Source organism: Mus musculus, chromosome 10 (assembly GCF_000001635.26).
Source record: "Mus musculus strain C57BL/6J chromosome 10, GRCm38.p6 C57BL/6J".
Classification (NCBI taxonomy): Eukaryota; Metazoa; Chordata; class Mammalia; order Rodentia; family Muridae; genus Mus; species Mus musculus.
Window position 1 is genome coordinate 70,504,160 of NC_000076.6, and position 26,494 is coordinate 70,530,653.

The 26,494-nt window shown below is 44.9% G+C and overlaps 1 protein-coding gene and 1 pseudogene across 7 annotated transcripts in view; one reads left to right on the plus strand and one right to left on the minus strand.

The window, feature by feature from the left end:
* Fam13c (family with sequence similarity 13, member C) overlaps window positions 1-26,494 on the plus strand; it is a 118,765-nt gene that overhangs the window by 64,188 nt on the left and 28,083 nt on the right. For 6 of the 7 annotated variants that reach the window (XM_017314101.2, XM_030245285.1, NM_001143777.1 and 3 more), the window contains one exon: window positions 16,619-16,766. In XM_017314101.2, coding sequence (XP_017169590.1) covers window positions 16,619-16,766 — 148 coding nt within the window. Of the gene's footprint in view, window positions 1-830; window positions 3,185-16,618; window positions 16,767-26,494 lie in introns of those variants that run through there. The other variant, XM_030245286.1, reaches the window with a different exon arrangement.
* On the minus strand, window positions 620-1,090 carry Gm29783 (annotated as a pseudogene).

Here is a 26,494-nt window from a genome sequence, read left to right on the forward strand (position 1 = left end):
TGACCTGTGGTGGATTAAATTCATGGGTGCAGAAATTCACAGATTTGGAGGACTGGCTTTATCGTTTGATTGAGATGACTTCTTCAAAAGTGCTTTAATGCTAAGAAAAAAAACCCATGAAAGCCTTTGATGACACTCCAGTGTTGGCTGAGAAGTGTTCTTTCTGTTAGGAAAGGCAGCCACATTTTTCAATTTAAGTGAAAACCCAGCCTATCGTATTGGATCTGAGTTCAGGTAATGAAGAATATTTTGAAGTATCTGAGGTTTTTTTTTTTTTTTTTTTTTTTTTTTGACACGGTTTCTTTGTGTATCTCTGATTGCCCTGGAACTCACTCTGTAGACCAGGCTGGTCTCGAACTCAGAAATCTGCCTATCTTTGCCTCTAGAGTGCTGGGTTCTAAAGGCGTGTGCCACCATGCTCAGCTCAGTTTTCTCTCCTTTTCCCTTTCTTTCTTCCTTTCTTTCTAGATTGGTTTTCTTATTTATTTTTAAAGATTTATTTTATTATTTATATGAGTATAGGTGTCTTCAGACACACCAGAAGAGGGCATCAGATCCCATTACAGATAGTTGTGAGCTACCATGTGGTTGCTGGGATTTGAACTCAGGACCTCTGAAAGAGCAGTCAGTGCTCTTAACCACTGAGCTATCTCTCCAACCCTATTTGTTTGTTTATTTATTTGCCAGTCAGTCTTGCGCTTTATTGTTGTCGCCGCCTCAGGCCTTGACTGCATACTTGCGACATGGGTACAGCCACTCCTTCCGCTGCTGCTTCTTGGTCTTCAGCTTCTCCTCGTGCTTGGTGAGCTGGCAGTGGCGCATGGCTCTAGTCTTCTTGGGTCGCAGGTCCAGGGCCTGGTCTTCTTGCCCTTGTAGAATTTCCTGAGGTTTTCTTTTGGAGTCTGGTTAAAGGCAGTGAGGACTTGGGCGATGGATTTGCGTACGACTCATATCTTGGGGAGCTTGGACAAGGCGCTGCCTGTCACATTGGCAACTCGAAGCTGGGACAGTTCCACCTTCAGACGGCCCAGTTGTTTCAACAGCTCCTCCTCCTCCTTGCCGAGTAGGCCTCAGTCTTAATCTTAGCCATTGCTGCGTTGTTCACGGCTGAGGCTGCCTGATTTGGGAGAGCTATTTATTTATTTTTTATTAATCATTCCATTCGTTTACACCTCAAATGATATCCCACTTCCCAGTTTCCCCCTCCACAAGCCTCCCCATCCCACAACCACCCTCTCCTCCCTCCCCTTTGCCTCTATGAGTGTGCTCCCCCACTGACCCACCCACCACCCTCTCCTACCCCACCCTTCCAGCATCCCCCTGTGCTGGGGCATCAAACCTCCACAGGACCAAGGGCCTCCCCTTCCATTGATGTCAGACAAGGCCATTCTCTGCTACCTATGTAACTGGAGCCATGGATCCCTCCCTGTACACTCTGTGCTTGGTGGCCTAGTCCCTGGGAGCACTGGGTGGTCCAGCCAGCTGATGTTCTTCTTCCTATAAGGTTGCAATCCCCATCATCCCCTCCAGTCCTTCTGCCCCACTAGGGTCCCTGTCAGCTCAGTTTTCTATTACTATTATGGTGTAATGCATCACCCAGTCCTTAATGGCTTCAAACATCCATTTATTAGCCCATGGTTATATAAAGCAGCTGGAGTCTCTCTGCTCAGGGTCTCATGAAAGAGACATTAAGGCTTCAGCCAGGCTGAGTTTTCATCTGGAATAGCGGCCGTGGGCAAACTCCTTCCGGTTGTTGCTTTAACCCAGGGTCTTGTACAGGACTGTCATCTCTGCCTCTTTGCTGGTTGGCAGCGGGGGTCATAGCATTCAGTTTCCAAGTCTGCCACACTCTGCTTGTGTGACTGGCTCTCCCTTCAAGCCAGCTATATTGCTTGCAATCTGCCCGTGCTTCTGATGCCTTCTGCCACCAGCTGGAAGATGCTCTGCTTTTAAGGATTTTACTTGATTTGGCCAGGCACACCCAAATAATGGCTGTATCTTTTGGCAGCTGAGTTAGAATTCAATTACCTCTTGGGAGGAAAAAAAAAAAGCCCTTCATAGCAGCACATAGATTAGTATGTGAATAACCAAGGTATGGAAACCCTAGGGGGCATCTTTAGGGTCCTGCCTGCCACATAATGGAGTTAAGTCTTCTAAAACTAGAAAAGTTCTACAAAGCCTTCCCCTTGAGTCTCAGTCATGACTGGGGGCATTTGTCCTTCCTAAACTGTTTGCGATGCCCTTGGTGCTTGGAAGGAGCTGGTTGGCCAGAAGAGGCCCACATTTCCCCCTTTGACACTGGGAATGCTGGTCTGGAGTGGATAGATAATTGGATGTTGCGTCTTTGGAAGCATGTGCTTCAAGGTAATTTTCCTCTTGGCTGCATCACGGCAGGATGCCACTGGACGGTTTTTTTCTGGTTTGGTTTTGAGTTGGGATAAAGTGACCTTGCTCCCCTACCCACTGGTTCTTCTTCCTCAGCTGGAGCAGTGTCCTGTGAGTCATTTAATTTTAGCCACCCTTTGTTGTCAGTGTCAGCGGGGACCTCTTGTGGCCGGCGTTGTCATGGTGTGAGTTTTAATTCTCATTCCCAGGTGAGTGAAGCAGACAACCAAGGAGCTGGACTGCTTTTAGAGCTGGTAGATTCCGCCCAGCACCCTCCCTCCTTCCATCAGAGGCCACTCTCCAGCCTGGCTGCTTATTTCTAGGAGAACCAGGTCTGTCCTCACCTCCAAGGGAATCCTAAATGGAGCTGTACATAAAGGAAGAAATCACGCCAATGCCAGCAGGTGCTCACATTAGCTTGGAGAAGCAGGCTGACTCACCTCGTTTGCTTCCTCCTTATCAGCTGTCCCCACGGGTTCCCCTATTTTTTGCTCTGGCGTGCCGTCTCCATTCTTTTCCTTCGTATCCCCTTTGTATTCATTCCACTTCCAGCTACTAACTCCCGCCCCCTCATTCCACTTCCGGTTACTAATTTTCATCCCCCTCCCCCCATTCCACTTCCTGTTACTTATTCTCTACACCCCCACCTCGATCGCACGTCCCCCTCCGTTTTCATGAGAATCCAGAGAGGCTGTTGGGTTCCATAACTGTTAGGGGCCAGCCGGGTGTTGCAGTTTTTGCTGCTTTCTGACAAAAGGATAAATGCAGAAACCACGTGCGTCGTGGGCTTTCCACGAAGGTAACAACATCTATGAGTAGCTCTTTCCTTTTAATGTGAATGTGTATGCATGCCTATGGGTCCTAAGGCCAAATTTCGACTGGGAGCTTTGCCTGTTGGGACTTTTTTCCCCCTGCTAAGGAAATAATTAGGTATTTCAGTAGTATTTGTGGAGAAGCACTTGTGTGTCCCAATCCAGGACTGTTATGATAGATAGCGGAGCACTGTCAACCCAATATCCTAGAAGTTCACAGACCAGTGTCCTAGAGCTTAGCTGTCCTCGCGTGGATGCATCGCGTGTCTCTTTGCATATTAGGCAATTACGGCCCTTCTTAGGGCCATAAAGGTCAAGCTTCAGGGCAGGAAGAGATGTTAAGTTTTATGATTTTCCAACAAAATATTAGTATTTGGGAAAATAGCCAATGCTTTCTAGTGTGATCCGTCATCCTTAACGAGGCAGGAGCCTCACTTATTTCGTAGGACGTCCAGCAGGAGAGTTACTGGTTTCCAATATTCAGCAATATCTAGAAAGTGGGTTAAAGTAGTGTCCTCAGAAATAAGAGTGGACTGGGGGCAGGCAGAGAGAGAGAGAGAGAGAGTTGCCCCAGTGGCACAAAATGGACCATATAAGGGATCAGTGGGTTTTCTGTAGTGTCCCTTTCCTATTGAGTTTAGTTATCTGTAGTGGTTTAGTTCATTTTTACTTATGTAACTGGACCTGTGTCTGCCATCTGTGTGCAATACCTCTTGCGGCCAGAAGGGGTCTCCCTAGCTCTCTGGAGCTGGAGTTTTCGGAAGTTAAAAGCTTTCTCGGCTGGTGCTGAGAATTTCACCTGGGTCCTTTGCCAGAGCAGCATGCCATCTCTCTAGCTCACTGAGGTTAGGTTTTAGAAGGATTTTTTTAAAGACTGATACAAATTGCTGCAGGAATGGCCACAAGAAGTAACCATATGGGCAATACTATAGAGTCCAACAACCGAGAGTCCAATCCCATGAGAGACAACTAATGTAGACAAGGTGGTGTGGATTTATCATAACACCCTCCTTCTTCTCCTCCTCCTCCTCCTCCTCCTCCTCCTCCTCCTCCTCCTCCTCCTTCTTCTTCTTCTTCTTCTTCTTCAAGATTTATTTATTATTATACATAAGTACACTGTAGCTGACTTCAGATGCACCAGGAGAGGGAGTCAGATCTCATTATGGGTGGTTGGGAGCTACCATGTGGTTGCTGGGATTTAAACTCAGGACCTTTGGAAGAGCAGTCAGTGCTCTTACCTGCTGAGCCATCTCTCCAGCCCCAACAGCCTGCTTCTTAGCAAGTCCCTTAGGAAGTGCACTCCGTAGGCTACACATGTTGTGTTTAAGGAAGAAAAAAAAAAAAGCCTTACCTAGAAAACCTCTGACTCAGAATATGAGATTATGAAGGACTGTTTCCTGTCCTATAATTTGCTTGTTAATTCAGTGAGGTAAGGGCAACAAGAGTCTCCCCGTGAGATGTGATAATCTGGGCTCCCCACTCCCAGGAAGAAATCCTTTGGCTGAAAGGAAGAGCTAGCTGTTCTGTTTCTGTGTGCTGCAGCTGTGTCATTTCTGGTTTTTAAAAAGTACGGACAGGATGCAATCAAGAGCTGGATACCTTGGTCAGCACTCTGGCTCCTTGATTCGAGTAGCTGCTGCTTAGTTCTGCCAGCAAGAAAGCAAGAGAAGCCTGTTTGCATCCTATATAGAGGGACGCTGGACTGTGTGAACTGAGGCGTGGCCTGACGCAAAGCATGCTGGGTTATAAGCATACTGTCCCCAGGGAGGCTAGTGACAGCCCAGTGCCTCTACAGGGAGAGAGAATTTGGGCTTCTCCTTGAAGCAGCAATTCCCTTTCATGGGGGTTACCTACGGCCATTAGAAAACACACATTTGGCTGGGAGACTATTAATGACTGCTTCTATTTCTTTAGGGGATATAGGACTGTTGAGATCATTAACCTGATCTTGATTTAGCTTTGGTACCTGGTATCTTTCTAGAAACTTGTCCATTTCATCCAGGTTTTCCAGTTTTGTTGAGTATAGCCTTTTGTAGAAGGATCTGATGGTGTTTTGGATTTCTTCAGGATCTGTTGTTATGTCTCCCTTTTCATTTCTGATTTTGTTAATTAGGATGCTTTCCCTGTGCCCTCTAGTGAGTCTGGCTAAGGGTTTATCTACCTTGTTGATTTTCTCAAAGAACCAGCTCCTTGATTGGTTGATTCTTTGAATAGTTCTTCTTGTTTCCACTTGGTTGATTTCACCCCTGAGTTTGATTATTTCCTGCCTTCTACTCCTCTTGGGTGAATTTGCTTCCTTTTCTTCTAGACATTTTAGGTGTGTTGTCAAGCTGCTAATGTGTGCTCTCTCTAGTTTCTTTTTGGAGGCACTCAGAGCTATGAGTTTTCCTCTTAGGAATGCTTTCATTGTGTCCCATAAGTTTGGGAATGCTGTGGCTTCATTTTCATTAAACTCCAAAAAGTCCTTAATTTCTTTCTTTATTCCTTCCTTGACCAAGGTATCATTGAGAAGAGTGTTGTTCAGTTTCCACGTGAATGTTGGCTTTCTATTATTTATTTTGTTATTGAAGATCAGCCTTAGTCCATGGTGATCTGATAGGATGCATGGGACAATTTCAATATTTTTGTATATGTTGAGGCTTGTTTTGTGACCAATTATGTGATCAATTTTAGAGAAGGTACCATGAGGTGCTGAGAAGAAGGTATATCCTTTTGTTTTAGGATAAAATGTTCTGTAGATATCTGTTAAGTCCATTTGTTTCATCACTTCTGTTAGTTTCACTGTGTCCCTGTTTAGTTTCTGTTTCCATGATCTGTCCATTGGTGAAAGTGCTAATAGTCTCCCAGCCAAAAAAAGCCCAGGACCAGATGGCTTTAGTGCAGAGTTCTATCAGACCTTCAAAGAAGACCTAATTCAAGTTCTTCACAAACTATTCCACAAAATAGAAACGGAAGGTACTCTACCCAACTCATTCTATGAAGCCACAATTACTCTGATACCTAAACCACAAAAAGACCCAACAAAGATAGAGAACTTCAGACCAATTTCCCTTATGAATATCGATGCAAAAATCCTCAATAAAGTTCTTGCTAACCGAATCCAAGAACACATTACAGCAATCATCCATCCTGACCAAGTAGGTTTCATCCCAGCGATGCAGGGATGGTTCAATATATGGAAATCCATCAATGTAATCCAGTATATAAACAAACTCAAAGACAAAAACCACATGATCATCTCGTTAGATGCTGAGAAAGCATTTGACAAAATCCAACACCCATTCATGATAAAAGTCTTGGAAAGATCAGGAATTCAAGGCCCATACCTAAATATGATAAAAGCAATCTACAGCAAAACAATAGCCAACATCAAAGTAAATGGTGAGAAGCTGGAAGCAATCCCACTAAAATCAGGGACTAGACAAGGCTGTCCACTCTCGCCCTACCTATTCAACATTGTACTTGAAGTCCTAGCCAGAGCAATTAGACAACAAAAGGAGATCAAGGGGATACAAATTGGAAAGGAAGAAGTCAAAATATCACTTTTTGCAGATGATATGATAGTATATATAAGTGACCCTAAAAATTCCACCAGAGAACTCCTAAGCCTGATAAACAGCTTCAATGAAGTAGCTGGATATAAAATTAACTCAAACAAGTCAATGGCCTTTCTGTACACAAAGGATAAACAGGCTGAGAAAGAAATTAGGGAAACAACACCCTTCTCAATAGTCACAAATAATATAAAATACCTTGGCGTAACTCTTAACTAAGGAAGTGAAAGATCTGTATGATAAGAACTTCAAGTCTCTAAAGAAAGAAATTAAAGAAGATCTCAGAAGATGGAAAGATCTCCCATGTTCATGGATTGGCAGGATCAACATTGTAAAAATGGGTATCTTGCCAAAAGCAATCTACAGATTCAATGCAATCCCCATCAAAATTCACACTCAATTCTTCAACAAATTAGAAAGGGCAATCGGCAGATTCATCTGGAATAACAAAAAACCGAGGATAGCAAAAACTCTTCTCAAGGATAAAAGAACCTCTGGTGGAATCACCATGCTGGACCTAAAACTGTACTACAGAGCAATTGTGATCAAAACTGCATGGTACTGGTATAGTGACAGACAAGTAGACCAATGGAACAGAATTGAAGACCCAGAGATAAATCCACACAACTATGGTCACTTGATCTTTGACAAGGGAGCTAAAACCATCCAGTGGAAAAAAGACAGCATTTTCAACAAATGGTGCTGGCACAACTGGCGGTTATCATGTAGAAGAATGCAAATTGATCCATTCCTATCTCCTTGTACTAAGGTCAAATCTAAGTGGATTAAGGAACTCCACATAAAACCAGAGACACTGAAACTTATAGAGGAGAAAGTAGGGAAAAGCCTCGAAGATATGGGTACAGGGGAAAAATTCCTGAATAGAACAGCAATGGCTTGTGCTGTAAGATCAAGAATCGATAAATGGGACCTCATAAAATTGCAAAGCTTCTGCAAAGCAAAAGACACTGTCAATAAGACAAAAAGGCCACCAACAGATTGGGAAAGGATCTTTACCTATCCCAAATCGGATAGGGGACTAATATCCAATATATATAAAGAACTCAAGAAGGTGGACTCCAGAAAATCAAATAACCCCATTAAAAAATGGGGCTCAGAGATGAACAAAGAATTCTCACCTGAGGAATACCAAATGGCAGAGAAGCACCTGAAAAAATGTTCAACATCCTTAATCATCAGGGAAATGCAAATCAAAACAACCCTGAGATTCCACTTCACTCCAGTCAGAATGGCTAAGATCAAAAACTCAGGTGACAGCAGATGCTGGCGAGGATGTGGAGAAAGGGGAACACTCCTCCATTGTTGGTGGGATTGCAAGCTTGTACAACCACTCTGGAAATCAGTCTGGCGGTTCCTCAGAAAATTGGACATAGTACTACCGGAGGATCCAGCAATACCTCTCCTGGGCATATATCCAGAAGATGTCCTAACCGGTAAGAAGAACACATGCTCCACTATGTTCATAGCAGCCTTGTTTATAATAGCCAGAAGCTGGAAAGAACCCAGATGCCCCTCAACAGAGGAATGAATACAGAAAATGTGGTACATTTACACAATGGAATACTACTCAGCTATTAAAAAAATGAATTTATGAAATTCCTAGGCAAATGGATGGACCTGGAGGGCATCATCCTGAGTGAAGTAACCCAATCACAAAGGAACTCGCACAATATGTACTCACTGATAGTGGATATTAGCCCAGAAACTTAGGATACCCAAGATATAATATACAACTTGCCAAACGCATGAAATTCAAGAAGAACGAAGACCAAAGTGTGGATACTTTACCCTTTCTTAGAAATGGGAACAAAACACCCATGGAAGGAGTTACAGAGACAAAATTTGGAGCTGTGACGAAAGGATGGACCATCTAGTGATTGCCATATGCAGGGATCCATCCCATAATCAGCTTCCAAATGCTGACACCATTGCATACACTAGCAAGATTTTGCTGAAAGGACCCAGATATGGCTTTCTCTTGTGAGACTATGCCGGGGCCTAGCAAACACAGAAGTGGATGATCACAGTCAGCTATTGGATGGATCACAGGGCCCCCAATGGAGGAGCTAGAGAAATTACCCAAGGAGCTAAAGGGAACTGCAACCCTATAGGTGGAACAACAATATGAACTAACCAGTACCCGGGAGCTCTTGTCTTTAGCTGCATATGTATCAAAAGATGGCCTAGTCGGCCATCACTGCAAAGAGAGGCCCATTGGACTTGCAAACTTTATATGCCCCCGTACAGGGGAACGCCAGGGCCAAAAAGGGGGAGTGGGTGGGTAGGGGATTGGGGGGATGGGTATGGGGGACCTTTGGGATAGCATTGAAAATGTAAACGAGGTTCCTAATTAAAAAAAATTCATGAATAAAATTAGCTAACTACTTACTCTACTTTAGGAGATGTTGGTGATAAATATATAATATTTGGCTCATTGTATGTATTGACTCTGCATGAATTTAATATCATTATGTACTGTTTTGCCTGTCTCAACAACCTTAAACAACAGTGATTTTATCTTCTGTTAAAATTTTAACAATTTGCTTATTGGTGTTAAATGTTGAGACCAGGTTCATCCATAGCTATTACCCTCACTGGAGAATACAACTTTTTTCTTTTTTCTTCACTGGCCATACGACATCCTAGTTATATTAGGATATCCTATCTTTTGTGAACAACCATGTGTTTGAGTGTCAGCAATCTGAATTCTTAAATGATTTGTCAATAAATGATCCAGTGACGCAAAAAAAAAAAAAAAAAAGAAAACACACATTTATACATTATGATTGCTAACAGCAGTAAAGTTACAGTTATGAAGTAGCAATGAAAATAATTTAATGGTTGGGGGTTCAGCATAACATGAGGAACTGTATTAAAGCGTCACAGTGTTAGGAAGGTCAAGAATCACGGCCTTAGAGACATTATCATTAGAAGAAGCCCCATTTTGTTTGTTGAGAACATTGAGAGTCTCTGAGTCCGCCATTGGGAGGTGACCTGTTGATCTTGTGCACCTCATATTTTATACTCCCGAGTGTGTTTGGGTCTAGGTCTCAAGGGAAGATCAAGGCTATAAGACAATGGGGTGGCAGAGTGCTGGGGCTCAGGGAAAAGTGTTTGTCCCTGGGCTTGGTGATATTAAGCAGACAACCAAGAAACCATTTAGGGTAGGTCAGGGTCCCAGAAGATCGGATAGTATTTCTCAAGGCCTATATAGACCTTGAGCACTTTAGTATTAAAGTGTTCTTGCTCCAGACCCCCTAAATCAGCACAAAAATGATATGATTTGGGGAATGTATATATTTTGTAAACTCCCCAGCGGGTTTAAAAAAACAAAAAACAAAAAACACCTTGAAGTTTATTAACCAGAGCGTCAGAGAGTCTTCAAATTTGATACTCCGAGTCTCATCCTGCCAAAACTGAACCTGACAGGTATAGACAGTCTTTTTACCGATAGACTCTACAGGGCGATGTGCTCGTGGTGTGAAAAATGGAGGATATTGTTCCGGCCCACGAACAAGTACATCACTGTAGTGATGTCAAATTACCAGACACAGACAGCTCGAAAGAGGAAGCTTCCTCCATTCAGCCCTCCTCATATGTGACTGGCTCATGGTTTCAGAAGGTTCAGTCCATCATGGTGGGGAAGCTCGGTTCACATCACAGCAGGTAGGAAGAAGAGGGAGGGGAACTCGCATGCTCAGTTGGCTCGCTTCCCCGCCCCCTTTAGTGGGCTATTCGTAGGACGATGCCAAATAGGATCTGGGGACCCTGGGGATGTTGGAGCAGGGAGCAGGTAAATGAATGTATTATTAAGGGACAGTCTCCTGCGTTTATTGAGAGCGTATGTGGGGTTGGGAGTTTATGCCCATGATCATGAAAATTGAGGGGATCATAGCAGTAAGTAGATGTCTAGGAACTGACCCACATCCCAGGTTTTCAGCAAGGTTCCCGTTCACTGTGTTTCACGTCAGAGCGAGAATCTGTGTACACTTCCTGGACGTATAAAGGGATGGGAAGGTGCCATAAAACCCCTTCCTAGAAACCAACCGTGAATGGTTCCTGCTCTCTAATTGCACAGTCACAGATGAAGACACCTCAAAATAGTTCTCCTCCAACCCACCCACGTGGGTGTTCTCTTTCCCAGCCCAGCTAAAGTGGGACCCGAGTAATTGCAGAGACAGGGGAATGAGTATTTTTCTAAAACAAGCTATGTATGCTCTACTGTGTGAAAAAGAAGAGTTAACTTTAGAAAATCATACCTAGGCCGTGCAGACTTCTCTTTAGTTGGCTTCTCACAGGGTGCGCTGGAGAGGCAGGGGTGGTTGTCATTCCCCAGGGGGTCATTATCTGCCATGTGATCTCCCTCCTGATTTTAGGTGCCTTAACATGGTGACTTTGGATGTAAGGAGTGTGTGAGTGTGTGAGTGAGTGTGTGTGTGTGTGTGTGTGTGTGTGTGAGAGAGACTGTGTGAGTGTGTGAGTGAGTGAGTGTCTGTGTGTGTGTGACTGTGTGAGTGTGTGAGTGAGTGAGTGTGTGTGTGTGAGACTGTGTGAGTGTGTGAGTGTCTGTTTGTGTGTGTGACTGTGTGAGTGTGTGAGTGAGTGAGTGTGTGTGTGTGTGTGTGTGAGTGAGTGTGTGTGTGAAGCATCAGCATTCTGACCTGAGCCATTGCCTGGAGGCACCATGGTCTTGAAGGAAATCAAGTCATATATGAGAAGGGCTTGATTGGTGGGGGGGGGATAGGGAGTGGGGGCTTGGAGGGAGGGATGGGGGGGTGTAGCTTCCAGACCACAGCTTCATTTTTCTGTAGAAAGGAGAGTATGTCTTTGTGTAAAAGGTCACTAAGTCCCGAGTGATTGGTCGGTGAAATGGCTGGGTTGTTACTCTCTCCTCCCAAAGTTTGCCATTGCTTTCCAGCATGGACTAGGGAAATAACACCTTGTTATTTGTTGGCTTGTTAACGGTTTCCTTGCTGGGCTGGATGCTCCAGGAGAAAGAACCTGATGTCAGTGTCTTAGTCTTCATGCAAGTCTGGCTCTTGCCTTGAGTATCCAAGCATCATGTGACTAGCACATCTGCTCAGACCCCGCCAGTGCCGGGAAGTGTCCACGGGGCTTCTTGGGTTAGCTCTACAGCGCTTCATCCTGATTGGATAGGCTAGATAGCTCCCATCATTCCCTGGGCAAACATTGTATGTGATGGTGGGATTGGCTTTTTCACAGTTCAGTCTCTGCACTGTTACCCTGGAGTATTCCATCCAGAACCATCCACACAGGGTGTCCATGTGAGAAGAACTCTACTGAGGAGGGCTGTGGGGCTGAGTGACAGGGAATGGAGTGGCACGTGGTGGGGACAGAAGGGCTTCTGAGATCCTTCCGTTCCACTGTCTGTCTTGCCTTTGGCCCCCGGCGGTTGTCTTCCCTTCTGCTTAAAGGTCTCCCTGGATGGTTAATGTTCATCCTGTCTTGCTTGGATTTCCTCCCCCTCCTCCTCCTCCTCCTCCTCCTCCTCCTCCTCCTCCTCCTCCTCCTCCTCCTCCTCCTCTTCCTCCTCCTCCTCCTCCTCCTCATTCCTTTATGCTTGGTTCTCTGCAGTGTCTCAGAGAGGAGCAACCCAACCATTCGAGTAGATGCCCGTGTCATTCAGTGTTGTTCCAGTGAGCATGCAGGAGGGAGAAGGTAGTTTCCCAGGTTACAGCATCCGAACGCACTCCCAGTTAGGGCCTGATGTGCCCCTGTGTACTGACATCCCTTGCTGCTCCTCTAACTCGGTCGTTGGTTCTGCTCCAGACCCAAGTCTAGGTACCCACATGCGCCAGGTTCTGCACCTCCATCCTCAGTAAACGTGCATGCTTGGCTTTCTTTCCATTCAGTAGAAGGGGACTCCAAAGTCATTTAGAGCGAGGTTCCTGGTAGGCAGGCTGGCCCAGAAGTGAAACCCTGGGAGGTAGAGTGATGAGTCACGAACAGTAGGTACCTCATGTGGCTTGTCAACACGGCCAGGCCTCTTCCCTGCAGCCGGTGTTTGGGGGGCATCCACCCTGAACACAGAGTCCAGTCCTGGAGTGATGACCACCTACCTACTGCTGCTTTTAGAGAGTGCCTTCTCCCCTCCCCTCAGTTCCCCTGGGAACAGCCCTCCTAGCCAGGGTTCTAACTCATTACGGTTACATCTGCCTCTTTTTACAGGTGACAGAAAAATAACAATCTAGGTTTGCAATAGCCAGGATGCTTTCCCATAGTCAGGCAGGATACAGAGCACCGTGGGCATCCCCCGTGGTTCTGTGAGAACCTGAAAGACATCTTTTGCTTTTGCAGATTACACAAGAACACACAGGCGTCTGAGCCAGGCTGCACGCACCACATTAAAAAAATAAAATAAAAAGATTGAAGCCGGGCGTTGGTGGCGCACGCCTTTAATCCCAGCACTTGGGAGGCAGAGGCAGGCAGGTTTCTGAGTTCGAGGCCAGCTTGGTCTACAGAGTGAGTTCCAGGACAGCCAGGGCTACACAGAGAAACCCTGTCTCAAAAATAAAATAAATAAATAAATAAATAAATAAAGATTGAGAGTGTATCTCTCTGCTAGAATGCTTGCCTAATGTGTGGGAAGCCCTGGGTTCTTTCCCTCCGCTGCCTAATACCAGGCATGGTGATACACACCCATGATCCCACGGCTCAGGGGGGTAGAGTCATGGGGATCAGAAATTCAAGATCGTCCAGAGTGTTGGCTAGCCTGGGCTACACAAGACTCTGCCACTCAAGAGAGAATCAGAAATGTCCACCTCCTTTTACACATGATTCTTTTTAAAAAGTCATTGTGAAATACATTTAATAGGAAAAACATGCCGTCCTAAGCCCTCGTAAGTATACCACTCAGCCATACTAAGTCCATACACCTTTCTGTGAATTCTTCACACCTGCGTCTTTCTTTCTTCATCACACAGAACTGAAATTCCAAACCCATGAGACAACTCTCTCCCTTTCCCCACCAGCCCTGGGGAATCCGTGTTCTGCTTCCTGGCTTTATGGGGTTTCTATACTCTTGTGTATAAGTGGAATTACATAGGATTTATCTTTCTGTGGCTGGTTCTTTTCACTCTATGGTAGCCTATGTCAGTCACTGTCTTCCCCTTGAATTTTAAGGACTGTTCTCTGTAAGGTCATCCACGTTTTGAGCATCCATTCATCTGCCTGTGGACCCTTGGGCTCTATCACCTGGCATTAGTCTTTGAGGTGTACCATTGCAAAGTACCCACAGACTGGGTAGCTTAAACAGCAAACATGTTTCTCACAGCTTTGAGTTTGGAAATTCAACATCAGAGTTCCCACTGTCTTAGTTTCTCCTGAGGCCTCCTCTCTCCTTGGCCTGTACAGGGTTGCATTCAAATGGGACCCTTATGGAGCCTTCTGGATGTGAATGCCCCCATGGTCTCAGGTTCTTACCAGGCCATCAATCTTATTGGGATGGGTTCTGATCTGTATGGGATCTTTTAACCTTATTTACATCCTTAAAAGGCCCTGTCTTTAAGTATAGTCACATTGAGAATAGAGCTTCAATGGAGGAACTTTGGAATGGAATTCAACCAATAACACCTCTAAGCTCCTGAAACGCCGTAGATGTGGGTGCTCACAAAACTGTCCAAGCCTTTGAGTTCAGTTCTTTCCAGTACATACCTGACAATGAGGCTGTGTAATATGGTATCTGTATCCTTAAGATACGCAGGGCCCACCATGCTCTTTCCTGCATGGCTCTATCACGCCACAGTTCCATGGCATTGTCTAGCTCTTTACTGTACATGAAAGTGCTTGTGAAGAGACCATTCTGATTTCCTTGATGTCGACCTTGGTGTCCATCAACTGATTGATATCCACCGAGTGATTGATTGGTTATCATCAACTGATTGGTATCTACCAACTGATTGATTGGTATTCATCAATTGATTGGTTACCTCCAACTTATTGGTTACCTCCAACTGATTGGTGTCCTCCAACTGATTGGTGTCCTCCAACTGATTGGTGCCCTCTAACTGATTGGTGACTGATGGCTAGATTCTTCTAGAAACTTGGTGCCTTTGCTCTATCTGCTTCTCTTCTCAGCAACCTTGAGCTCTCTCTCAGCTGCTGGAGTCATGTCCCAGCAGGGAGAAGAGGGCCACGGAAATCATCTACTCTCAGGCTATGCTTGCTGCTTTGGCTGTTAGGAATCACCTCTGAGGGCAGACAGTGTTCATGTCAGCTCGTGAGCGTATCTGTGCCCGGTGGAGAAGGGACCTGAGTTGCTGAGGTGCCCACTGACTTCAGAATGTCTGAGAAAGTTTCAAACATCCCTCGGGGGAGCATCATGTGAAAAACACTGCTGCCATGTCAGCTCAGTGGCTAAAAGCAGTGGGGAGAAATTGGTAGAGGGATGCGGGAGGAGATACTTGGGTAGGTAGGCATACAAGAGTGTATATAAGGCAGAGTGTTGTGAGTTAGAGGCACAATGTGAAGGAACAGGGGTTGGTATGAGGGTATTGAACATGCATGAAGAAGGATATGGGCCAGTCAGAAGTAGGGGTGTATGTGTGAAAGAGGAGGAAGAGTGGGGGGTCTTGTTAGTATGGGAGTGGTAGGTAAAGAGATGTGCTTGTAGAATAGGGTATGTAAGTGGGGGTTGAGGTTGGCATGAAAATGTACATAGTATGAGCATTTGGGGGTTAAGGTATGTTAGAGTATATGTATGTGTGAGTGGTATTGGAGGCAAGGTGTGTGGGGGAGGTGTGTGTGTATGTGTGTGTGTGTGTGTAGGTATGTGGGCCAGGCGGGGGTTGGAGCTGTAGAGTGGGGTGCTCCAGCGTGTGCCTGCGTGGCATATGTGAGGGGGCGAATAGTGTAAGAGTTGCCGATGTTGGAAGGTTTGGGTAGGGAAGAGGACCAATGGCCCTGCTTCCTGTGGCTGCCCTTGCCGCAGCTGGAGGGAGGTGGGCGGATTCGTAACCTGCTGAGCTGTCCCGCTGTGGCCTGGAAGTGCCCAGCCTGGACTCAGGCATGATTCATTTTCACCTGCCAGGGGAATCAGTTTGCCGGGGCTGCTGCATCAGAAGTGCGTCAGTCTGCATGACTTGTCCTTACTAAGAACCTGGGAGAAATTAAAAATGCGACACGAGGGGGTAGGCGGGAGATTGTACTGTAGGCTGCAAAGGATCAATTGCTCTCCATCAAGTAGCTGAGTTAGGCTAAAGGGGCCAGCGCCAGCTCCCAAGACTCCTTTCCCCAGAGGAGGCAGCTGCAGCATCCCCCACCCCTCACCCCCGCCCCCTGCAAGAGAAGTAACTTTAGAAGGCGTGCTGTAAAGCTAGGTGAAAGGGCCCAGAAGCCCCTCCTAGATGCCAGGCAGCCTCTGCAGCTGTAACTCTTTGTGTGCTGCGGTCTGCCGCAGTCTGTGTCTTGGAGGGACGGTGGCTTTTATGAATGGTAGCCTGGGAGTGGCCTAATGTCTGGCTCCTGATGTCAGCACAGTGAATGAACAGTTGCGCGGAGGAGCGTAAAAGCCCCAGCACTTGCGAAGCGGACACCTTCTGAGATTGGCTCTCCAGATGCAGTGTCTCTTGCTGACGAAATCCCAGGTCCCATGTATCACGGATAAACCGTATACGTTAGGATTGTAACGAGCCAGAAACTGAAGCTGCTGAGGACCATTGTGCATCTGACTGGGGACCAGCAGCTCCTTTCCCCGAGAAACAGCTGCAGCTAGCCGAGACCCCTTTCCTGCCAGGCACCGGACGAAGCTGCCGGAGAGCTGCAGCCCCCAGAGCTGTGTGTTAAGGCAACCGCTTAGCTGGCTTCATGTTCTGCTTTTGTTGGCAGAATTCCTTGCTGAAGCTCCAAGCCCTCGAGTCTGGTCTGTGCTCCGCGTTTCTGACGACCCAGGAAGAAGATGGCCAGGTGCACGGAGTTAAGGACCCGGCCCCAGCTTCCACGCAGAGTGCGCCTGCCGACAGCGCAGATCCTGCAGGTAAGAGGCAGAGTCTGGGGGATGTCCCGCGTGGTACTCAGGAGACAGCTCAGCCTCCGCCTGGACTCCGGACAGAAATGATGCAACATCAAAGCCCAAGCCTAGGAGCTGCTGAGGGGGAACGGGAGGTTTTAGGATTAGTTGCCAGGCAGACTTTCTTAAATGGGAGTCAGCTGGAAGCATCGGGTTACAACTTCTTGCAATTTTTCTGGTTGCTCTGTAATGAGGAGTAGTGTGTTCTACTGGACTTAGATGGTCTGTACTATCTTAAAACTTAGCATGCGTTTGGGACACTGAGGACCAGGGGAGTTTCATCTCCTCTGTTCACTCTCTGTATAACTGATCTTACGCTGAGTAAGCAGGGATGAGTGGTTAGCTCTGGGCTCATTCCGATCGTGTATCCTTGTTCCAGCTTCTTCTGCGTCTGATTTTTTTCCCCCTTCGGTTTTTCTACTTTCAATCCTAGGGACGGCTGTTTGGCTAGCCAACAGAAGGCAAATTAATACTCTCAGGAAGAATTCCAGAGGAAGGAAATAGCAATTTACCTGAGGAGGAAGTTTATCCTTCTCTATACAAATCTGACAGAGGCTTGCAGCCGGCTCCCTGGATTGAGGGCGGGGCCTCAAAGGGCTTAGGGAAGCTAGCTCTAGAAGAGGCCTGTAATCTCCAGGGTTTAGAGGAAGAGATTGGAAATGGCAATCCAATTCAGTAGCATGAACAGCAGTCCTTACTTAACACACTTCTGTTTAAGAACATCTCACGTGCCCTAAGCAGGCCGGATGGTCATCTGCAGTGTTGGAATTTGTTTTAATTAACAGTGCTTATAGGAGCTGCTAAGGGTAGCTAGTCCTGTTACTTATATTCCTATGATCAGGGAACTGTTTATGCATTTTTATGGTAGTAACTTACTGAAGTGAACCATGGAGCAATACTCGTGGCCATGAGGACCCTGAGGCCTAGTGGGACATAGTAAGTGTCAAAAGACTGCCCTGTGGCCACATGTCATTGACAGTTGATGGCCTCCTTGGGGGTAAGTGCCTCTTGTATTGGGCACTGTGTTTGGGTCAAATGTAGGTAGAATACTGATTGGGACAGGGGCCAGTCAGTGCTTTAAATAAGTTGTGAATTTACTTAGGGGCTGCCCACAGAAAGGGACAAGCAAGACTTCCAGTGACAGTGTTCAGTGACAATTGGTAGGAACCAGGCAAAAGGTTCCTTTGAGACAGGGCTCGTGGTTCGGATACTGGCTTCTATTTTTTTAATTTTTAGATTTATTTTTATTATTTTATGCACCACACGTGCTTGTGCTTGAGAAGGTGGCAAGCCTCCACATAGGTACTGGGAATGGAACCTGGGTTCTTACAACGACACTCATGAGTTGCGCTTAACCCTTGAGACAACTCTCCAGCCTGGGTACTGAATTTTTTTAAATGCAGAAAACTTGAAAGTACTGAGAGCTTCTGCCCGGGTAACCAAACTCTGAATAGAGAACTAAGGGTTTTCACAGACCCCAGAGAGTTTCTTCATCCAGCTGAGGAGTTGTCAAGTTGAATTTGTAAATATTTTCATGGGGTAAGGTTTGGTCTGATTCACTCCACAGGAAGCCTGTGTAGTTTATAGCTCACTGGTTATGGTTTGGAACAGTAGGGTTTTTTGTTTGTTTGTTTGTTTTGTTTTTTGTTTGTTTGTTTGTTTTTTGCTGGTTAGAATGTAATTACAGCATTTGTTTCCATATTTTTCTGTTCCCCAACTCTTCCTACTACCTCCTTAAATTCCTGGCCTCCTCATTTTTTGTTATCTCCTTTTCTCTCTCTCTCCTCTTTCTCCACACACACGCACGCACACACGTACACACGCACATAACCTGCTGAATCTGTTAAGTATTTCTTGCTTGTATATTATTTCAGGGCTGACTACTTGCTATTGGATGAGCAGTTAGGGAGCTCCTCCCTGGGGGAAGGCCTACTTCTCACCCTCAACAATTGCCTGTAGTTCTTTGTCTAGGGGTGGGCCCTGTGAGATTTCCAAACCTCCCATGGTTAGATCGATCAGCAGTTCTTAGTTGGTAGGGAGTATATATGGATTTCTGGGGTTATTATTATTAATTTTTAAGGCTTTGGAATAGTAGGGGGTGTGTGTCTATGTGTGTATAAAATACCCATGGTGTATGAGTACATGTGTTTGCACACACATATATTTAAATCCCTGGTGAAAAGAGGACTGTATAAGATTATCATAAATGACCACAAGTCCATAGAAGATTATATTACAAATTTAATAACCCTGTATTCCATGTCAATAGTAGATTCAATAATCATTATAAATAGTACAAAATCCACCCAATGGTTTTTATAGGAATTCCTGGATATGATCTGCCAGCAGTGACTACTAATGGTAAAATTCACAAATAGAAACTGTTGTCACTATAAAAAAGTTTAGATTCACTTTAGACAACTAGTACATGACTTAAGTTACTTAAATCTCACAGTCCAGGTTTGAACTAATGGTCTGATAGAACAGCGGTAGTAAATTGTCTGTTGTTCAAACCTTGGTCTTTAAGTTGATCTATAGGTTATGAAGTTCCCACTCACTCAGTAAGATGCTTGAAATGGCATCTTGTTCTGTGAAGTCAGTTTCAAACACAGTCAGCCACAAGAGTGGATTTCCTGGTGCCCTGTAGGCACAGACTGGTCTCAACAGCATTCTAGAGATTTCTTATACTCCATAGTCATCAAGAGGATTGACCCACAGGGAGGTTTTCACTCTTTATCCTAAACCATCTTGGGTACCAGTTCCAGAGTCTGATACATTGATAATCACTCTGAGCAAAAGGATCCAGTAGTCAAGAGGATAATGTCTCAGAGAGAGAATTTCAAGGCTTCTGACTGTGCTTTACCACTGTTATCAACGGACCACAGGAGACTTACGACTCAGCATCTAGGGGCATATCAATCAACTAGGTCATATCAATCAATCTAGGTCGGAATCAATCATCTTCATCTATTAAGATGGAGATTAGAAAGTACTCATGCACCAAGGTCACAGGCAGGTGAGATGGCTCATGGACAAGGACCAGTGCATAGACAACATCTTAATACAGGGGTCCCTGTATTAAGTAATTTGAGAGCATCGGAAGGCCCATGAACTGTTCTTGCTTGTGGAGTACTGTCTGGTTTGGGACTAAAATGTCTCTCACATGCTTGAGGTGTGTCCTAAGCCCCAGATATAATCTCGCATAGGTCATCCTACCTATGACTTGCCAAACACATCGTCTAAGATAGGAACTGTTAGGGTATGGGTCTTTGTGTCTTTCTGGTTGACTCTGCTCTCCATTGTAAAAGTCCTGGAGAAGGGACCATGTGGATGCAGCCCATAGGAATGGGGTGACTCCTGTCAGAAGAGTCCAGAAGTCTAGCTGACTGACTTTCTACTATTTTAGGGTAGAATGAGAAGCCAGTTAATTGAAGCCTGGAAGAGGAGGGCCCTCTCAATGGCTAGACATGGCCGTTTCCTTGAACTCATCAGACTTCCCACCTGCAGAACTGTGAGAAAGGAACTCCCCTTCTTTACTAGCCCCTCAGCCTCGGGCAGTTTGTCATAGCAGCACAGACTGACTAAGACAGAAATCCGTATGATAGTCTCAAAAACTCACTGTAGCTGGATCAGCATTTATCATTCTGGTCTGAGTGAATGTCTATTCTGGTGTCACTGGGTGGAAAATGGCCCGAGGGTTGTCCTTATGATGGCTTTCCATTTTGAAGTCTGCACAGAGACAGTTTGGCATTTCATAGGACTGAGAATAGCCCTGTTCTGTGTCTCCAAGGGTGACTGTAGAATGGAAGTTACGGTCAACGTTGTCCTTAAAGATGGCTGAATACCCACTGCTCCAAATAGTCCTTTAGCAGTACACAGTTCCTTTTTCTAAGGCCTTGATTTATAAGTTCTCCATTTGAGTAAGACAGTGATGTGATGTAGACCATCTATTTTCTCTTAAAGGTTTCCCTGTCAACTATAGGTCTTGTCTTAATCTCCGTCAAAATGGGCGCTGTCTTCTTATCCCTACTTCACGAGTTGCAGATTACTTGGAAATGCTAACATATCTCTAGATGATGTGGTTACACACCTCTGAACGCAAAATTAAAAGGTGGGGATGGAACTAGATGCTAGACAAGCTTCCCTGAACTCAGCGCCATGCTGGGGTGTCATGAAATACATTTTTGTTGTAGCTACAGTTTACAGTTGGATTTATAGAGCAGAAAAGTATCTCAGGTGTACCAGTAGGTGGGCATCGTCATTCATATAACCTGTTCCTTTATTTACCTGAGGGCTAGCCTCAGATAGGCTTTGAAGGTTTTGTTAGAGAGGATGTATGTCATTCCAACCTCAGAAGCTCACATAGTTCCCAAAGACCTCTTAGATGCTTCATTACTTACATGGTTGAGTAGAAATGCATGGATTTTTGTGCCTATATATGACTGCAAACCTTTCTTGAACCTTCTATATATTATTTTTATATAAAATAAGTATGTCTATTTTTATTTATATAAATATTTTGTCTGTCTGTCTGTATGCATGCATGCATGTATGCATGTGCACCATGTGTGCATGGTGCCTATGGAGGCCAGAATATGGTGTTGGTTCCTCTGGAACTGGAGTTACACAAGGTCATGAGCTGCCATGTGGGTTCTGGGAAATTCACTCAGATCTTCTGTAAGGACTGTGAGGGCTCCTAACCACTGAAATACCTCTCCAGGCACTTTCTAGGACCTTTTGATCTTCTCAGACTGCACCACCCGCTGCTCGAAGTACAAAATGGCTACTGCTGCAGAGAGTAGCCCTGCAGTATTTGTCTTTATTCGACTTCAGCGGGGTTCCATTTTGTGTTGCTTCTGTTGGGTGCCTTTAGCGATACTGGAGATGAATTTAGTACTCACATCTGGAGTGAGTGGTTGTACTATTTGCTGGAGACCAGGATTCCTGCTAAGCATTTTCTATAATGCACTGAAGTTGTGCCCTCCCTGACCAAAGACCTTCAGCTCCCAGTGCCATGCTTAGGCCTGGAAGTGTGCTATATAGCATTTGGGGTGTGTGTGTGTGTGTATGAATGTATGTATATACATTTGTTTGTATGTTTGTATGGATGCTTTTCAGTTTTTAAAATCTATTTGGAACATTAAACATGATAGAAGTTGGGAAAAAAAAGAAAAAACCTCTTATGAAGTCCTCTATGAAAGGAATTGTGACAAGTTCCTGATTAGACAGAAACCGTTCCATCTCCAAGGGAGAATACGCAGTGTAACTGTGGCTTCATGGAATGAATTGGATAGTGTTCCTTCTGTTTCTATTTTGTGGAATAGTTTGAAGAGTATTGGTATTAGGTCTTCTTTGAAGGTCTGATAGAATTCTACACTAAACCCATCTGGTCCTGGGCTTTTTTTGATTGGGAGACTTTTAATGACTGTTTCTATTTCTTTAGGAGATTTGGGACTGTTTAAATGGTTTATCTGATTGGTATTTGGTATCTGTCTAGAAAATTGTCCATTTCATCTAGATTTTCCAGTTTTGTTGAATATAGGCTTTCGTAGTAGGATCTGATGATTTTTAAAATTTTCTTCAGTTTCTGTTATTATGTCTTCCTTTTCATTTCTGATTTTGTTAATTTGGATACTGTCTCTGTGCCCTCTGGTTAGTCTGGCTAAGGGTTTATCTATCTTGTTGTTTTGTATGTTTGTTTGTTTTAATCTGTCTTGTTAAACTAGCTCCTGGTTTTGTCGATTCTTTGTATAGTTCTTTTTGTTTCTTTTGTATTTGCTTCTTTTTGATCTAGAGCTTTCAGATGTGCTGTTAAGCTGCTAATGTGTGGTGGGTATTTCTATCTTATCTTAATCAAATCAGGCCGCTTTCCTCTCAATCCCGAGATTAAAGAGGAGAAAATAACTTTGGAGAGTCAGTGCAACTTGTGGGAGGTGTCACAGGCAGAGCTGGGCAGTGATTGGGAACAAAGGGGACCTGTTGGGACGGGACTTCTCCAGTTCTTTTCCACTAGCAGTCACTGTCCAACTCAACTTAGTGCTCATACTTAAAATCTTCCAGATTTTGAAATTAAGTTGGTACCTTATTTACACTTCCTATAACTGCTTTGTTTTGAAAGTGACTGTTTGAATCTATGCCCTTTTCAAAAAGAGTTATTTATTTATTTATTTATTTATTTATTTATTGTATGTGAGTACACTGACGTTATCTTCAGACACCCCAGAAGAGGGCGTCAGATCCCATTACAGATGGTCATGAGCCACCATGTGGTTGCTGGGATTTGAACTCAGGACCTCTGGAAGAGCAGCCAGTGCTCCTAATGACTGAGCACTCATCTCTCCAGCCCTTGAATCTGGTCTTACACTGAAACCCTAAGACCCAGATTTGTGGTTAATGTGTCTGTTTTAGCTCACTATTCCATGGTCATTTTCCCTTCTCTGGCGTTTGTGCCTGCCTTGAGGGTTCTATTTGATTCCTACTGGACTGAATTAGAATATTATTCATGAATATGGGGAGAGATGGTTTAGTTACCAAATGTTATCATTCATGGGCATGGGGCAAGGCAAAATGAACAGGGGACCTCTGTCCATCAAATCTCATAACACCATGGGAATCCATAATTGTATCAGTTCAAAAAATAATTTAGTGCCTTTCAAACTATGGGCATAAAACTTTCCTTTTTATTTTAACAAAATAACGCTGGCTTTAGGATTGCCTCCCAAGCCATCCCTGCTGATGTGTATCATTGTGTCAGTTTTTCTGTTATATTCCTGTGGTCTGTAAGAAGTCACTCAGAGCTTCTTACACACTGAAAACAGTTGGGGCAGGTCCCACTCACTCCATCCCCACTGGCTCACATTGCCAGTCATCTGCCCTCCTGGTGCCTCCCATGGTTTGAGACCTTGACCTGAGGCTGTTTGGTATTTTACTCCAGCTGGGGCTGGAGAGATGGATCATTAGTCAAGAGCACTGGCTGCTCTTCCACAGATCCCTGGTTTAATTCCTGGCACCTCCATGGTGACTCATGACTACCTGTAGTTCCAGTTCTAGGGGATTCCATGGGCTGTAGACTTCTTGGGCATTGGCAAATGTGGCACACAGCAGCTAAGACACCCAAATATATTTTTAAAAAATGCAGCACCTGCAAACTGACACATTATAATATTAGAAATGTAAATGAAGATTAATCTAAGATCTGTTTGCAAGCATTGGTACTGACATGCCTGTCAAAAAGATATTAATTCAACTTTGCCCTTTGCTACATATGTCAAGAGAGTTTGTGTTCATTGCAAAACATGACCCAGTTCTTTGGTTTTATTTTTAAAATGACCTTGGTATGAAATTTGGACCATAATCCTCTTGAAAGGCTAGATATGTTATATTCAATATTCAGCTTTGTTCTGAGATAATAACTCCTTGCACGTTTTCATAAGCTAGCTTGGTGACTTCGTATAAGCCGTCTAATCTTCCATACCTCATCCTTCTTGTCTTTAAATGGCAGAAAGGACGCTATCCACTCTAAGTTTTGTTGTAAAACTGCATAGAATAAGAGCTGTGAAATATTCCACATGTCAATCCTGGTATATGTTCAAGAAATGTTAGCTTTTATTATTTTCAACTTTTAATTTAGATTATTTTAATTTATATGTGTGCGTGGTGTGTGTGTTTGTTTGCATATGGGTACACGTACACGTCTTTATGAACTTGTAGAGGTCAGAGGGCAACTTTTCAGGAGTCGAGTCTCTTCTTCAATGATGGCAGCAAGAGCCCTGGCCCACTGTGTCATCTCCACAGCCTACCTCTCATTATTGAACAGGTGGGCATTCTTGAATTCAGAGTATATTCCTTTGGTTCCAGCTCATGATGATCACATTTGCCTTTAGACACCGACTGTCTCTTACTTTCTAATGTTTTCAGGGGGTGGGGACAGCATCCACAGTTCATTTTGCAGAGACTCTCGGATGTGGTTGACATGATTCTAGCTTCTGTAAGCAGGAGAGTATCCCTAACGGCAGGAGAGTATCCCTAACGACAATAATCTATGGAGCGGATGGCTGAAGCGTCACCACCATCAAAGCTGAAACCACATTTGCTGTAATACGTTATAGCCTGCACTCTGCCTATGAGCCCAGTTAACTTTTCTCTCGTGCTTTTAGCATCATGCTGACACTTTGTTTACCAAAGAAAGCTCTTCAACACATATAGATGGCCATGCCCTTGTCTGAGGTCGTTTCTGCAGCTTCCTTTTCGAAAGGAAGAGAGTAGGACTCCTATGACTGTTAACTGCCAGATAGTTATGTAAGTGGCTGGCCCAACCCAGAATGCCTTGCATCTGCCCTGATGCTCATGGCCACCTTAGCATGGTGATGCTTTCCTCTATCCTGATGGATCTCTTCACCAAGCCAGACCGTCTGCTTCCTCAGTGGCCAATACATCGCCACAACTCTATGCTTACCCCGTCCTCTTTCCTGCCTCCTTGTGGACCTGTTAGCTCCTTCAGAAGCTTAAATATTGCATCCCTACAGTGCAACTCAGCAGAATCCACCAGGTATTTTTGGTTGGTGTCCTAGTTTGCTTTCTGGTGCAGTAATGGAATGCTGATCGACCAACCAACCAACCAACCAACCAACCCACCTTAGGCAGGACAAGGTTTATTTCCCCTTAGGCTTTTACAGTCGGCCTTCAGAGGAAGCCAGGGCAGGAACCTGGAACTGAAACAGAGGCATGGGGAGGAGGAGCCTAGCTCTCTGGATCTCTTTCTCTGGCTTGATTTCCCTGCATCACACATAACTACTACTCATACAGAGCCCAGCCATACCTGCCTAGGGATGGTGGGCTCAGTCCTCTTCCATCAATTAGCAATGAAGAAAATGTCACACAGATGGAATGGAACCATAGGTCATTTTTGTCTCCTCTTCACTGGTGATTCTAGGTTCTCGGCAAGTTGACTGATGAAGCCCACCGTGACATTTGAGTTTGTCTCCATGTCCTTCCCTTTGTGTGTGACACAGAGCCCTCCATGCTTTCTGTTCTGGGACCACCGGGGCCAGAATGCTTAGACTTGAAACTTGCTAAGGTCATGGGCATGCGTTGGGCTCGTTCCACGTCCCAAGCCAGCCAAGGCTCGAGTCTGGCCATTGGGATGTATCTGAAAGTTGCCTAGGGCCCACCACAATAGCAAACCCCGGAGTGAAAATAATGAGTCTGTAAGTCTCTGGCTTACACAGCTGAGCAAGCTCTCTCCGGCTCTTGCAGAGATTTATTTAAAGTTTGAGTTGCTGTTTTAAAAACCCGCATTAGGAAGATACATTTTTAAATCTGACTGAGTCACTGTAACGTAACATCTGCTTCTGCCTGGGGTTGCAGCCAGATCAGAAGTGGTCTCTTGGCCTCCACATACTGGAGGTAATTATTTCTCGGCTTTGTCTTCCCTACTGTTCAGTGAGTGGGCTGCCAGAGACACTTTGGCTTTCAGCAACAGAAATGTGTCATCTTCTACTTGAGGAACTGGTCATAGCTAGAACTCCCCCCCCCCACACCCCCCAATCCTGCCCCGCTTCCTCCTGCATCGCCGCCAGAATGGGTCAGCCTAGTTCTATATCTTCCTACAGAACTGAAAAGCGTGGCTTCACATGACCGTGATGCAAAACTCTGAGGGCAAGTATTGGGACATTGTGAGTCACTCCACAAATGCC